We start from the raw sequence: 13,161 nt of genomic DNA, 5'->3' as shown, positions 1-13,161 counted from the left end.
TATGAGTTACTTGGCCATTCATTTATTAAAACCTTTGGACCGTCAGACAAAAACACCATATTGTATGATTTCTTGCACTGTGTCTCATCAAGGCTGGAGTTTACTCTTCTGCATCCTTTCCCTTTAAAGCAAACACAAAGAAGCAAAGTTGGGGAGGTAAAAATGAAAACAACTGTCAAGATGTGCCAACTGAAAACGACTGTGAATCTTGTCAGAGGTCAACATACCCTCCCAAGATCGCGGCTTTTGGCCCTCAGCTTGTTGACCTGCGACTCGGCGATGTCCGCTCTCTCCTGAGCCTCCTCCAGCTCGTGCTGAACCTTCCTGAACCTGGACAGGTGAGTGTTGGCCTGCTCCTCCTGTGAACGCATTCCATCACATGGAGGAGATGAAACCTGGTACATCACTAAAGCTGCAAGCACCCTGCTGTCAAAGCAGGGGCCAAATACATGTGCTGCATATCTGCATGCCATGTGTTGAATGTTGGACACTCACAGCTTCCTCAGCCTGTCGCTTGTAGGCCTTCACTTTCAGCTGAAGCTTGTCCACCAGGTCCTGGAGTCGGGTGACGTTCTTCTTGTCCTCCTCAGTCTACAGGCGACACATAGTAAGTATGCTGTCTTACAATCCAGCGCCACTCAGGCAAGTTATGGTGATTCATGCCCTCTAGGGGTCTGGAGCTCATTTTACATGCAGTGTGTCTCCAGTAGCGCAATTTACAAGTTGCCACAAATAACCGTGACGTGACAATGTGATGGGGCAGCACAGTGGCGCAGTGGTTTCCCGCTGCCGCCTGGCTTTCATTCCCGGCATGGGGCCTTTCTGTGTGGAGTTTGCATGTTCTTCCTGTGTCTGCATGGGTTCCCTCTGGGTTCTCCAGCTTCCTCCCACAGTCCAAACCATGCATGTGAGGTGAATTGGGAACTTTAAATTGACCATAGGTGAATGTGTGAGAGCGAATGGTTGTTCGTCCTTCTTTACCTTCTGCACCTTATTTTTATGATAATAACAATGCACATTAATTTACATTCCTGTCAATGTGCCGGTTTTAGCCAGAGGCTAATTTTCAAATGCAGTCTCTGGGCTGATGTTAAAAAACATTAAAAACACACAAAAAGGACACAAGGGTGATAGTATTTAAAAACAAAGACACAGGAGACATACAATTAGAGTAAAAATACAACAAATATATGTGGGTAACAGAAAGCGGGTTGGGATAGGCCCCAACAGAGCCCAGCAACCCTGAGTGCAGGAGTAAGCAGGTATTGAAAATGAATTGATGGATGCATTGCAATGCGATGGGTTCAGTTCTCTGTACCTGATAGGTCAGTTCCTTCACTCTGCGCTCATATTTGCGGACGCCCTTCACAGCTTCAGCGCCACGTTTCTGCTCAGCTTCCACCTCAGACTCCAGATCTCTAACCTTGAACCCCAGAAGAATGTTGGAACATGTTGGCATGATAGCGTCACAGACACAACAGGCGTCAAGGCATTATAAACAAAGTATGCAAAGTAAGAAGAAAAAAAAACTTAGAGTGAAGGGCTTTTTTGTGTGCAATCTTTTCTACCAATAGTACCAATAATAACTCGCTAGAGATGAGACAAGTGCAGCTTGCATCATTTGCATCACACAGCCCTGAAATCTTCATTTTCTGATGTCACTGCGTCAGTGTTAATTACAAGAAATAGGCGACTTAAACTAGATGGCTCTTGAGCTATTGCATAACATATTCAAAGGCACCATATGGTTTGACAGGACACATAAACCAACACATATTTTAGACCACAAAGCACATATGACAATATTTGTATAAACTGAGTATAAGTCGTGAGAACATGAATCCAGATGTTCTCACCCTGGCCTCCAGCTTCTGCAGCTGCTTCTTGCCTCCCTTCAAGGCCAGATTCTCAGCCTCGTCCAGGCGGTGCTGCAGGTCCTTCACTGTCACCTCCAGGTTCTTCTTCATCCTCTCCAGGTGAGCGCTGGTGTCCTGCTCCTTCTTCAGCTCCTCAGCCATCATAGCAGCCTACACATGAGAGAAAGATAGAGATCATTTACTGTCGACTGAATTGAAGGAAATAAGTCCAATGCTGCAAGTCCAGTGGTCTGACAACAGGTGAACAGGTTGCTTTTGCTCTGTTGCAGAATGATGTTATGGCAGTGGTTTTATGTTTCAATGGTTTTATGTGTATGTTTCATTGGTTAATGTCATTGATCTCTCAAGCACTCCTGTTACTTTCGCCTGAAGCGTTCAGTCTAGTTTTCTTCCGGTAGTCTTTGTCACCACTGTTTTTCTATGCTTCTCACTTAAACAGAGTGCAGTGACAAGCAATTTATCCTGGGGATGAATAAAGTAATCTGATTTTGATTGTGATTTTTCACTGTGTATTGTGATTAATAAAGTTAGGGACCTACAAAGCAAGATTAGAAAGATTAAACAGAAAACTATGATTTCAAACAACGGCGTTTATTTGATGGAAATTGCGAGCTGACTGATCCAGCAAACCTCAAACAAGTGGCAGTGTGATGAGACGGTGATGTCTTACATCAGTGATGGCCTTCTTGGCTTTTTCCTCGGCATTCCTGGCTTCCTGGATCGAGTCTTCCACTTCACCTTGGACCTGGGTCAGATCGGCTTCCAGCTTCCTCTTGGTGTTGATGAGGTTAGTGTTCTGCGAGAGAGAACAGACATGGTCAGGTTACCACAGTTCCTTGCATTTTCACAACTTTTCCCTGTTTTTCGGCTCTTCTCATCAAATACCTGCGAGTTCAGAAGCCCCACGCGCTCGCTGGCATCCACCAGCTCCTGCTCGGCCACTTTGCGGCTCCTCTCCGTCTGCTCCAGGGCGGCTCTCAGCTCCTCGATCTCGGCCAGCATCAGGTTGTTTCTGCGCTCCACCATGGCCACCTGCTCTCTCATTTCTTCCTGACCTCTCACTGCTTCGTCCAGGTGCAGCTGGGCATCCTGAAAACACACAAAGGTGTATCTAACAATACAGATTTTTTTTTCTTATAGATACCAATCAGGACCAGTTGAGTAGACGAACCTTAAACTGTCCCTGGATGTTCCTCAGCTGCTTCTGGGCTTCAGCTGCCTGCCGGTTGGCGTGGCCCAGCTGAATCTCCATCTCGTTCAGGTCTCCCTCCATCTTCTTCTTGACTCTCAGGGCATCGTTCCTGCTCCTGATCTCGGCATCCAAGGTGCTCTGCATGGTTTCAATCGTCCTTTGGCTGTTCCTCTTGATCTGCTCAATCTCCTCGTCCTTCTCAGCGACTTTACGGTCCACCTCATTCTTCACCTGGGTGAGCTCCAGCTGGACACGGATGATCTTTGACTCCTCATGCTCCAGCGTGGCCTAAGAAATAATGTTCAAAGTAGTAGAACGCTTAAGACGTGATTACGAATCTTGCCACAATGTTCATTGCAATTCATTTTTCCGATCCAGTGAGGAACAAATACCTCGGCCTCCTCAAGGGCGGTCTGGATCTCTGCTTTCTCAGACTCTGCAGTCTTCTTTCCCTTTTCCAGCTCATGAATTGTCTTCCCAGATTCACCGATATGTTCTGTCAAATCTGTAATTTCCTCTGTTGGGAGATCAAAACGATGTTGGGACTGCAGAGCACTAGCAGGGCTTTCCTTTCGATATATTACAGAACTAGTTACGGATTAACTACATGTTCAAGTCAGCTAGCAATAATCAAACTCAAGCTTGGTTGTCTTACGTTGCAGGTTCTTATTCTCCCTCTTCAGGGTCTCCAGGTGGTCCAGAGCTTCTTCATAACAGTTTTTCATCTTAAACATCTCTGTGCTCAAAGCACGGGCCTCTTTCTGAGCTCCCTCCAGCTCTGCTTGGCTCTCCTCGAACTTCTGCTTCCACTCAGCAAGAACCTTCAATCATGAAAGTCATGCATCAGTTGTTTTTCCGCCATCACCTGTCAGATACACCTCACATAGTGACTGTACCTCACCTTGTCAAAGTTCCTTTGCTTCTTGTCCAGGATCGCAGCCAGAGCGTTAGCTCTCTCCACATCGATCATCAGGTCCTCCACTTCACCCTGCAGCCTCTGTTTGGTCTTTTCCAGAGAGGCACACTTTGCATTCACAGCCTCGATGGACTCCTCCGCGTCCTGAAGGCGCTGAGCCAGCTTCTTCCTGTAACGGACACGTTGAGGTTCAAGATCAGAACTGCTACACGAGGAACTGACCTGGTGTCCAGACGCTTTCATTACTTGGCCTCTTCCAGCTCCTCAGTGCGCTGAATGGCATCAGTCTCGTATTTGGTTCTCCACTGAGCCACTTCGCTGTTGGCTTTGGACATTGAACGCTGCAGCTCAGCCTTGGCTTCCTGCTCCTCCTCATACTGCTCTCTGAGCAGGTCGCAGTCATGACGAGAGGACTGGACGGCGTGAGCCAGGGCGTTCTTGGCCTGGTAATCATGCAAAAAAAAAAATAATGTTGTCGACTCTAAATGTTTGAATTTCTGCATTGTTGAACCAAAGAGCTCTGCACCACCTTGACTTCCTCCTCCAGGTGCCTTTTGAGTTCCTCTATTTGGTGGATAAAAGCCTGTTTTCCTCTCGTAAGCTGTGAAACAAGAGACTCCCTTTCCTCCAATTGATGACCGATTTCCCCTGAGAAAGGAATAGAGAAAACATTTTTTTGTGATTTATGGTTTGCACAAACATGTCTTGTGTCTGCTTCTCTAATTTCCAATTCATAAGCCCCACCGTTTTCAGTCATCAGCCTTGATCTTTGGACATTTACATCATTCAACTGACGCATCTGTTCATCATTTCTGGCTTTCAGTTCGCTCACTTGATCCTCCAGAGAACGACACATCTTGTCCAGGTTTCCCTTGAGAACAACATTGGGGCAACATTTAATTTAATCAATATCATGCTTCTTTGGATGATGCCATTTATTATTACTTTGAATCGAATATCTGTTTTTGAACTTTACCTTTGATTTGGCAATAGACTCCATGTTGCTCACAAGGTCATCGATCTCCATCTTGTACTCGCTCTTCTCTTTCTCCAGCCTCTGTTTGACCCTCTGGAGGTTGTCGATCTGTTCTCCCAGCTCAGCCACGCTGTCGGCCTGCTTCTTGCGCAGAGCTGCAACAGTGGACTCGTGGTGCAAGGTGGACTCCTCGAGGTCACGACGCAGCTTCTGGAACTCGGCATCGCGCTTCTTGTTCATCTCGAGTTGTGCAGTTGTTGCCCCACCGGCTTCTTCGAGTCTCTCGCTGATCTCCTCCAGTTCCCTGGAGAGATCAGACCTCTGCTTCTCCACCTTGGCCCGAGCAGCCCGCTCGGCTTCGATCTCTTCCTCCAGCTCCTCAATACGAGCCTGAGTTGTAAAAGCAGGCATGGTCATGGCAAATGTTTGTACTTGAAGAGGACAAAGGTTTATGGAGGAGTTTATTTTTTAGTCCATTGTTTGGGGACAGGTTACCTGCAGTTCCTTGATTTTCTTCTGAAGCTGAATACCAAGAGCCTGTTCGTCCTCAACTCTGCTAAGAAGCTGGCTAATCTCAAAGTCCCTCCTTTATAAAAAATAAAGAGATATCAGTGTTTCAAATGCTTGAAAAATATAGTCTGCATTTCCAATAATTTCAAAATTGGTCAGGATATGTACTTCTTTATTTTCTCCTCAGACTGCTGCTTGTCATTCTCCAGATCCATTATGGTCTCGTGGGCCAGTTTCAGATCTCCTTCCAGCTTTCTTTTAGCTCGCTCAAGATCCATACGGAGCTTCTTCTCTTGCTCCAGGGATCCTTCAAGCTGCGTTGACAGAGACAATACATTGTTATTATGTTTCAAACTTTACATGTGACTGAAATGACTGTGTGTTATTGTTCCTCACATCGTCCACTTGCTGCTCCAGCTTGGTCTTGGCCTTGGTCAGAGTGTTGACTTTGTCTTCCTCTGCCTGCAGGTCATCAAGGGTCTGCTGGTGGGCCTCTTGGAGGGCTTTCTTCTCTTTGGTCAGCTTGGCAATGGCCTCATCTTGAGAGGACATCTCCTCCGTAAGGTTTTTGACCTATATTCAACATATTTTCATGATAAATTCCAATGATACCAGCATTTCTTAATTTTATTTTTATTTTATTCTTATTAGTGTCATTTTTTTTGTCTTTTTTGGACAAACTTTGAAGCAATTTAGAGAAGAATTGATAAATGCACCTTGTTCTCAGTGGCATGCTTCTCTTTTTCCACTTTGGCCAGGGTGAGCTCCAAGTCATCAATGTCTTTCTTCAGCTCAGAGCACTCATCCTCCAGCTTCCTCTTCTTTGCTGTCAGCTCAGCATTGATTTCCTCCTCATCCTCCAGCCTCTCTGCCGTCTCTTTGACTTTGGCCTCGAGTTGGATTTTTGCTTTGATGAGCCCCTCACACCTTTCCTCAGCATCACTGAGAGTTTCAGACTCCTAGACAGAATATGATAGTTGGAATAGCATTTAACTTCTGAACAAAAAAAAATCAAGAAAAAAAATACAATTCTGCTTTTGGTACACACAGACTGAATCTGGAGCTGCAGGTCATTCTTCTCCTGCACCAGTGAAACCATCTTCTCCTCGAGCTCCTTCTTCTTCGCCAGCGCCTTTGCCAATTCCTCCTTGGTCTTTTCAAAGTCCTCCTTCATTTGTGCCATCTCCTTTTCAGCCTCTGCACTCTTTAGCAGAGGTTTTATTCTGAAGTACAGCTTCATCCATGGCCAGGTTTTGACATTCATGAATGCACGGATGTTGTATTGGATGGAGTAAATGGCCTCCCTGACAAGAAAGAAAATGTTTTTGTCATCTTGTGATTTCATGACACTTAATGTGTGCCCGATTCTTGTAATTATGAAATTTGGCGAGATTTGTATAGTATTTCTTCGACATTGTGTTGAATTCACCTCCTCTGCATCATTTTTGCAAACTCTCGTCTCATCAGGTAGCCTCTGCAGACAGCCTGAGTCATTGTGACCAGTTCCACCAGCTTCTCATCTCTCATCTCCTCCAGCGTACCCAGCAAGCCAGCCTTAAAGAACACCTAACCAGAGAGGAAACAGCTTTAGGCGAACGCGGCTTTGAGTTCATATTGTCATATTTTAATTGGGTTGGTCAAATTACCTTTGTGTGACCAAATCTGTACTGGGATTTGTCCACATCTATGGACTCCAGCAGTTTTTCTGAGGCCTTCTTGTTGTCGATGAACTGTCCATCAGGAATGACACTGGCATTCAATACTTTGTATCTGGAAGTATTTATTGATCGGGAGTCATTAAAAGGAGCAAAAAAGACTTAGGTGCTCTAAGTTAAGATCCACAGTACCTCTGCTTGAAGTCACCATAGAGGATTCTGCTGGGGAAACCTTTCCTGCAGATCCTGATACCTTCCAGCACACCGTTACACCTCAGCTGATGGATGACCAGGAAGTTCTCCATGAGACCTGAAACCATCACAGGGATATAATACAAGATGCAACGTCACAGGTACAGAGGGTATGACGATTAAGATTTCATGAAATAATTCTGACAAGAGTTGAGTCCAGTTTTGGAAACCTACCAGGTGTTTTTGACTCATTGGGAATGAGACAGCGCACAAAGTGTGGGTGAGTGCTCCTTAAGTTGGTCATCAGCTTCCCCAAGTTCTCCTGTTAATGGACAATGTGTTCAGAATTTTTGGTATTGATTTTATTATGATAATATTGAGATATTGAAAATTCTCAAAATCATGAACACTCTCACTTCCCATGATAGTTGATTGCACAAGGTTGGTATTAAGCAACATGCAGAGATGATTCATGTGTAAGGATTTTTTTTTTTTTTAAATGGGTTATTAACATATTTTATGTTCAAGACATCAAGAAACCAAGAGACAAAACATTAAAAATAAGTAAGTAAAGAAACCAGTTACTAACAAACCACACAAAAGCCTCTTTAGTTTCAGACCTCTTGATAACATTAGTGGAAAAAGTTATCATATTTCTTGATTGTAAAAAATATATGTTTTTAAAGATTACCCTGAAAAGAGCAGACACTGTCTGGAAGGAGCCGCCCTTCTTCTTTCCACCTGCCTTTCCACCTGCCTTTCCACCTTTCCCATCTGTATAAAGCAGTTGACAAATTACATTCCCTACCATGATTTTTGTGATGGCATGGCATGACAGTTGATACCTCCAATCAACCCCCCTTTATCATTTCATGTTAATAAGGTCTATATTCCAAAACTGATCTGTGTGGATCAAAAGTATATGATAGGTGTCATAGGTTGAACGCAATATTTTACCGTCTGATCCGGCATGAGATGCGTAGAGAAAAGCCAACAGCTTCACTGATGACTTCTGATACAGCTGAACCACTGAGTCATTCAGGGGGTCTTTGTTCTTATCCAGCCAGCCAAGAACATTATAATCCACAGTGCCAGCGTAGTGCACCAGAGAGAAGTGGGCCTCAGCTTTGCCTTTGGCCGGTTTGGGTTTCTGGAAGGGGGCGCTTTTACCCAGATGCTGGTCATACAGTTTGTTCTTGAAGGTGATATCTGTTGCCTTGGGGAACATGCACTCCTCTTCAAGGATGGAGAAGATGCCCATTGGCTGTGACGATGACATGGTGGTTGTAGATCCAACAAATCAATTGCTTGTTTTTTTTGTTTTTTTATCTGTCATTGAATATAAAATAAAATATCAACTACCTTTTCAATCAGCTCAATGCAGGCAGCCAAATCCATCCCGAAGTCAATGAAATCCCACTGAATGCCCTCTTTCTTGTACTCCTCTTGCTCCAGGACAAACATGTGGTGGTTGAAAAACTGTTGCAGTTTTTCATTGGTGAAGTTGATGCACATCTGCTCCAAACTATTGAACTGTTGAAAGGGTAGAAAGTAACTGTAATAAAAATAATAATAATTTTGGAGACAATATTTAGCAATGACACTCATGTCCACTTACATCAAAGATTTCAAACCCTGCAATGTCTAAGACGCCAATGAAAAAGTTCCTTGGCTGTTTGGTGTCCAGCATCTCGTTGATTCTGACCACCATCCACAAAAACATCTTCTCATACACAGACTTGGACAGAGCCATCACTGAATTATTCACCTAAAGGAGAAACACATATGGTTACATAGAGCAAGTTGGAATATTTGTGCACTCCATTTCATGACTATATATATTTAGACACATTTTAAACATTACCTGTGGCACAGTTTGGCCTTTAACAACCATTTCATTGCCAACTTTGACTCTTGGATAGCACAAAGCTTTAAGCATATCGGCAGAGTTCAGGCCCATGAGGTAAGCGATTTTATCAGCCTCTAAAAATAAAAATGACAAGACAAGATCATTTTGAAAGCCAGACATGTCCTGGCCATGACTCCAGCTTCTTCCTTTACAAATGATGTTGATTAGTCCATGAATACACACACGGCATAGAACAGTTTGGATGGGATCTTTTCAGGATAGATTTAGGTCTACCCCAGTGACATATACTGGTTCTTCTCAGTGCAAAGACACTTCCTCCTTGGTATCCATGCAACAGCCAAAATAGCTCATAATGCTAATAGTTATTTGGCACAAAAAGCAGTATATTACTCTGTATTATTGATAAAGGACACACCTTAAGATGGATCTCTGAATAATTGCATCATCCAAATAATTGAGTAAGTTACTAAGTTGAATGTTTGCAGCATTTACCCTCTGTGCCATCAGGCTCAGCCTGCTCCTCACGCTGCTTCTGCTTGAACTTCATGTTGCCATGATGCATCACTGCCCCGGTCAGTTTGTACATGCTCATCTTTTCTTCTGCGCTGAAGCCCAAGATGTCGATGGCAGTCTACAAAAAGATTCACACGGGTCTATTTTAAGATCCATTGTCAATCACCACTTCTCCTGCACTCAGGGTCGTGGGGCTTGCAGGGGCCTGACCCAGCTGTCTTGGGGCGAAGACAGGTTACTATTTTAACTGTTATGTTAAAAAAAAAAGTGAAAAACAATATTTATCTAAAAGACTTTCACAACGAGTGCAGTCTTCAATAGTTATCAGTCGTAAGCAATACCATAAGTGGCAAGGAATTCTGTACTCACATCAGTGGCGATGAATTCTTCAACGTCATTGATACTCTTGACAGTGATTTCACCATGACTGATCATGGGGAAGTCGTAGGGATTGGTGGTAATAAGGAGACCCTCTGAAATACATGAATTGCATTTATCAGTTGGAGTGTGGAATCACAATATTTTGTTGCGACAATAGGACAACTTAGCTCACCAATCAGCTCAGGTTTGTGGCCCGTTGTGAGCTGGTAGAAGATGTGGTAGCTCCTCTCAGCAGACAGCTGGAATGTCACCCGAGACTTCTCCAGCAGATCTGGCAAAAAGGACAATCACACTTTCACAAGTTGATCTTTCATCTCATCTTCTGGCCAGGGAAAAATTGGGTAATCTTACATGTCTCGATATCAGCTGAAGCCAGCTTTCCAGTTGAGCCAAAATGGATTCTGATAAATTTACCCTGCGAGAAAATGCATTTGTTTTCAATGTAAACATCAGTGTGAGTAAGCACGCAAACAAGAGCTACAAGAAAATTAGAGAAGAGCAAAAACTCACAAAGCGGGATGAGTTGTCATTCCTCACAGTTTTGGCATTACCATAAGCCTCCAGCAGGGGGTTGGCTGCGATGATTTGATCTTCCAGCGACCCCTTTAGAGAGTAAAACGCCAATACAACTCAGTTCCATGTTTCTTAATGCACAGAGCTCTTGTCACATGACATTATTCACCTGCATCTTGCCAGAAACTGCTTCCTGTTTCTTTCCTCCAGCCACTGCGATTGTCGCAAAGTACTGGATGACACGTTTGGTGTTGACAGTCTTTCCTGCACCGGATTCTCCACTTTGGGGGAAAAAGTAGTAAGGTAATGTTGGCTATATGGCAGAGAAATCAACACTATGAATGATGGTTTTCAGTTTTCTTTAAAACACACAACACACAAACAAAAACAAGCTTACGTGATCAGGATTGACTGGTTCTCACGATCTGTTGAGAAAATTGAAGTTAGAAGATATTTTCCTGCCTGCTTCATTTACTTCAGTCTGTAGCCATAAATAGGCTCAATCACAACAGTTCAGATAAAAAAAAGAGCCTGATACCTTGGAGCAGGAACTGATAGGCGTTATCAGAGATGGAGAAGATGTGAGGCGGAGCTTCAATCCTCTTCTTGCCTCTGTATCCTTGCACAACCTTTGAGTCGTACACTGGGAGCCACTTGTAGGGGTTCACAGTGACGCAGAACAGCCCAGAGTAGGTCTGTGGAGACACAGAGGAGAATCTTTCCAACATGTTCTACCTCCAGCCATTATTTTCCCCTTTGAAGGTAAGGATCTTCTCATACTCACATAGATCATCCACGCTGCGTAACGCTCTTTGAGGTTGAACAGCACAGAGGGTTCACTGAGGTGGGTCATCATGGCCATGTCCTCAATCTTGTCGAACTTCGGGGGGTTCATGGGGAAGATGTCATCCTCCTTCACCGTGAGGGTCTACAGCAAAACAGTCAAGAACCACTTGAAGAACTTGTGAAGAACTATTTGAACAAAGTATGAAAACAACACTTTTTAATCTTCTTCCTGTTATTTTATGTGGCTGATCGTTACCTACCTTGCCACCAACAATTTCTACGGTGGCTTTGCCCCCCTCCTTTTTCAACAGCTTTCCCTTCACATACATCTGGGCGGGCTCCGCCACGTAAAAAGCCGTTTTGGCATCAAACGGAGTGTTCTGTGCCTCTATTCGTTCCCGCTCAGATTTCCGAAGGTATATGGCCGCGGGGCCAAAGCACTCCATTTCAGCATCACTACTCATGGCTGCTCTCTGGAAAGAGATGTATACAAAGTGAAATCATAATCGGGGCTGACAATGAAAGGGGAAGATTTTCAGGCAAGATACATTAAATTCTGTTGCACGTCGATGTCATTCTTGTTTACCTTTGTGTCCCTACGTGATGCAGATGATTTGAGGTTACTGAAAACAGGAGCGAAAACCAACCAGTCTTATCAAAGATGAAGTCATAAACCCTTTAACCCTTTAACCATACAGTAGATGTGATATGGGAGAATTAAACACACAGACCGTTGAATAAAAGTGTAGCCAGACTCACCTCAGTTGGCCGCCCACCAGCTCACAACTTCTGATGAGCCTGGCGCTGACCCTTTTATAAAGGATTCCCCAGACCCCCTACAGGGGCAGCCCTCCTCTTTAGGTCAGAACATATCAGATTGCCTCATCTTCACAACTGGCCATACCATATCCTATGCAACACAAAATATAGATTTCAGTTAAACCCCAGATTAAAATTGCCACCGCCACGACTGAATCCTGACTCCAAGTATAACTTCAAAGTTCTTTCAGGATTACCCACTGGTGAATAACTGAACAGGAGTTATGTTTGTGAGCTTATTGACAAAAAATCTTTTTAAATGTGAATCTAAATATTTCTCTTCACTTCAAGCCTTGTGGTTAGATTGAACTTTAACTTGATTTACATTTAGGCGAAGCTTTTCTCATCGCTGTTGTTTCAGACATCTATCAATGACGCGAGGAAAAGGACTTAGCCGCAGCTAATTTAAGGCCCATTATGGTCCATTATACTGTTGTGGGGAGCCTGCAAAGAAAGTTGAAACCTAGGATGCCGTCAAACAATCCTCTTGTGGTGTGATTAGATTGCAATAAATGATATTCAATACGTCTGGCCTTTCTTATTAGGGCCTGGTACAAAAATAGCCTCCCATTCAGGGATACCCACATTCTTATTTTTAAAAATGTTGACAAATTCATTGAATGCTTGAGTTAATTATGTGTTAAATGAAAAGTGGATTCCTATTACGGAACGCCTCAGACAAAAACAGAAAAGATCACCCATCATTCTGGGTCTAGACAGCAGCTTGAAAAAAAAAGCCATTAACTTGAAAAGTTCACTAGAGTCTAATGTGAGTTTCTTTCTGCTCTCTGTGACTTTATTGCTGCACAGTGCTGTGCTAATGTTTTGTTCCAGTGGGAGCGCCTCTTGCATTACAAATGCATGACTTATCCAAATAAGGTAAGTGGAAATGTTTGTCTCATGTTACTCAATGTAGTTCAGGGGAAATAAAAAAAATATTTATCACCAGAGCAATACTCTG

The 13,161-nt window shown here is 43.7% G+C and overlaps 1 protein-coding gene across 1 annotated transcript; it reads right to left on the bottom strand.

Moving 5' to 3' along the window:
* Window positions 1-12,000, bottom strand: LOC142895883 (myosin heavy chain, fast skeletal muscle-like). Its single transcript, XM_076037216.1, has 40 exons — window positions 11,968-12,000; window positions 11,642-11,854; window positions 11,380-11,523; window positions 11,134-11,290; window positions 10,993-11,020; window positions 10,765-10,876; window positions 10,593-10,685; window positions 10,434-10,497; window positions 10,255-10,353; window positions 10,071-10,174; window positions 9,681-9,819; window positions 9,183-9,301; window positions 8,937-9,086; window positions 8,681-8,851; window positions 8,276-8,582; window positions 8,010-8,092; window positions 7,553-7,640; window positions 7,319-7,436; window positions 7,118-7,241; window positions 6,901-7,037; window positions 6,520-6,775; window positions 6,188-6,430; window positions 5,868-6,044; window positions 5,640-5,785; window positions 5,457-5,547; window positions 4,962-5,351; window positions 4,730-4,856; window positions 4,515-4,633; window positions 4,232-4,428; window positions 3,971-4,154; window positions 3,725-3,890; window positions 3,462-3,586; window positions 3,049-3,357; window positions 2,763-2,966; window positions 2,548-2,673; window positions 1,857-2,027; window positions 1,319-1,423; window positions 496-591; window positions 228-359; window positions 1-121 (listed from the first exon to the last, which is right to left on the bottom strand). The coding sequence occupies exons 2-40, from the start codon at window positions 11,843-11,845 to the stop codon at window positions 101-103; spliced, it is 5,826 nt and encodes a 1,941-aa protein (XP_075893331.1). The 5' UTR covers window positions 11,846-11,854; window positions 11,968-12,000; the 3' UTR covers window positions 1-100.
* Window positions 12,001-13,161: the final 1,161 nt, after the last annotated feature.

The sequence above is a fragment of the Nelusetta ayraudi genome, unplaced genomic scaffold (genome assembly GCF_046127955.1).
Source record: "Nelusetta ayraudi isolate G7.1 ecotype Tasmania unplaced genomic scaffold, CSIRO-AGI_Nayr_v1 ptg000050l, whole genome shotgun sequence".
Lineage (NCBI taxonomy): Eukaryota > Metazoa > Chordata > Actinopteri > Tetraodontiformes > Monacanthidae > Nelusetta > Nelusetta ayraudi.
Note: the sequence above shows the minus strand (reverse complement) of the source record. Positions and strands in the feature narration are given on the sequence as shown.

What these genes read in the sequence shown, in the direction of transcription:
- LOC142895883 (XM_076037216.1), bottom strand. Translation starts at nt 11,845, where the DNA reads ATGAGTAGTGATGCTGAAATGGAGTGCTTTGGCCCCGCGGCCATATAC. An exon ending in AAGAATTCATCGCCACTGAT is followed by an intron (nt 9,820 to 10,070) that starts GTGAGTACAGAA and finishes ATCTTTTTGTAG; the next exon opens with ACTGCCATCGACATCTTGGG. An exon ending in AAGGCCAAACTGTGCCACAG is followed by an intron (nt 9,087 to 9,182) that starts GTAATGTTTAAA and finishes TTTCTCCTTTAG; the next exon opens with GTGAATAATTCAGTGATGGC.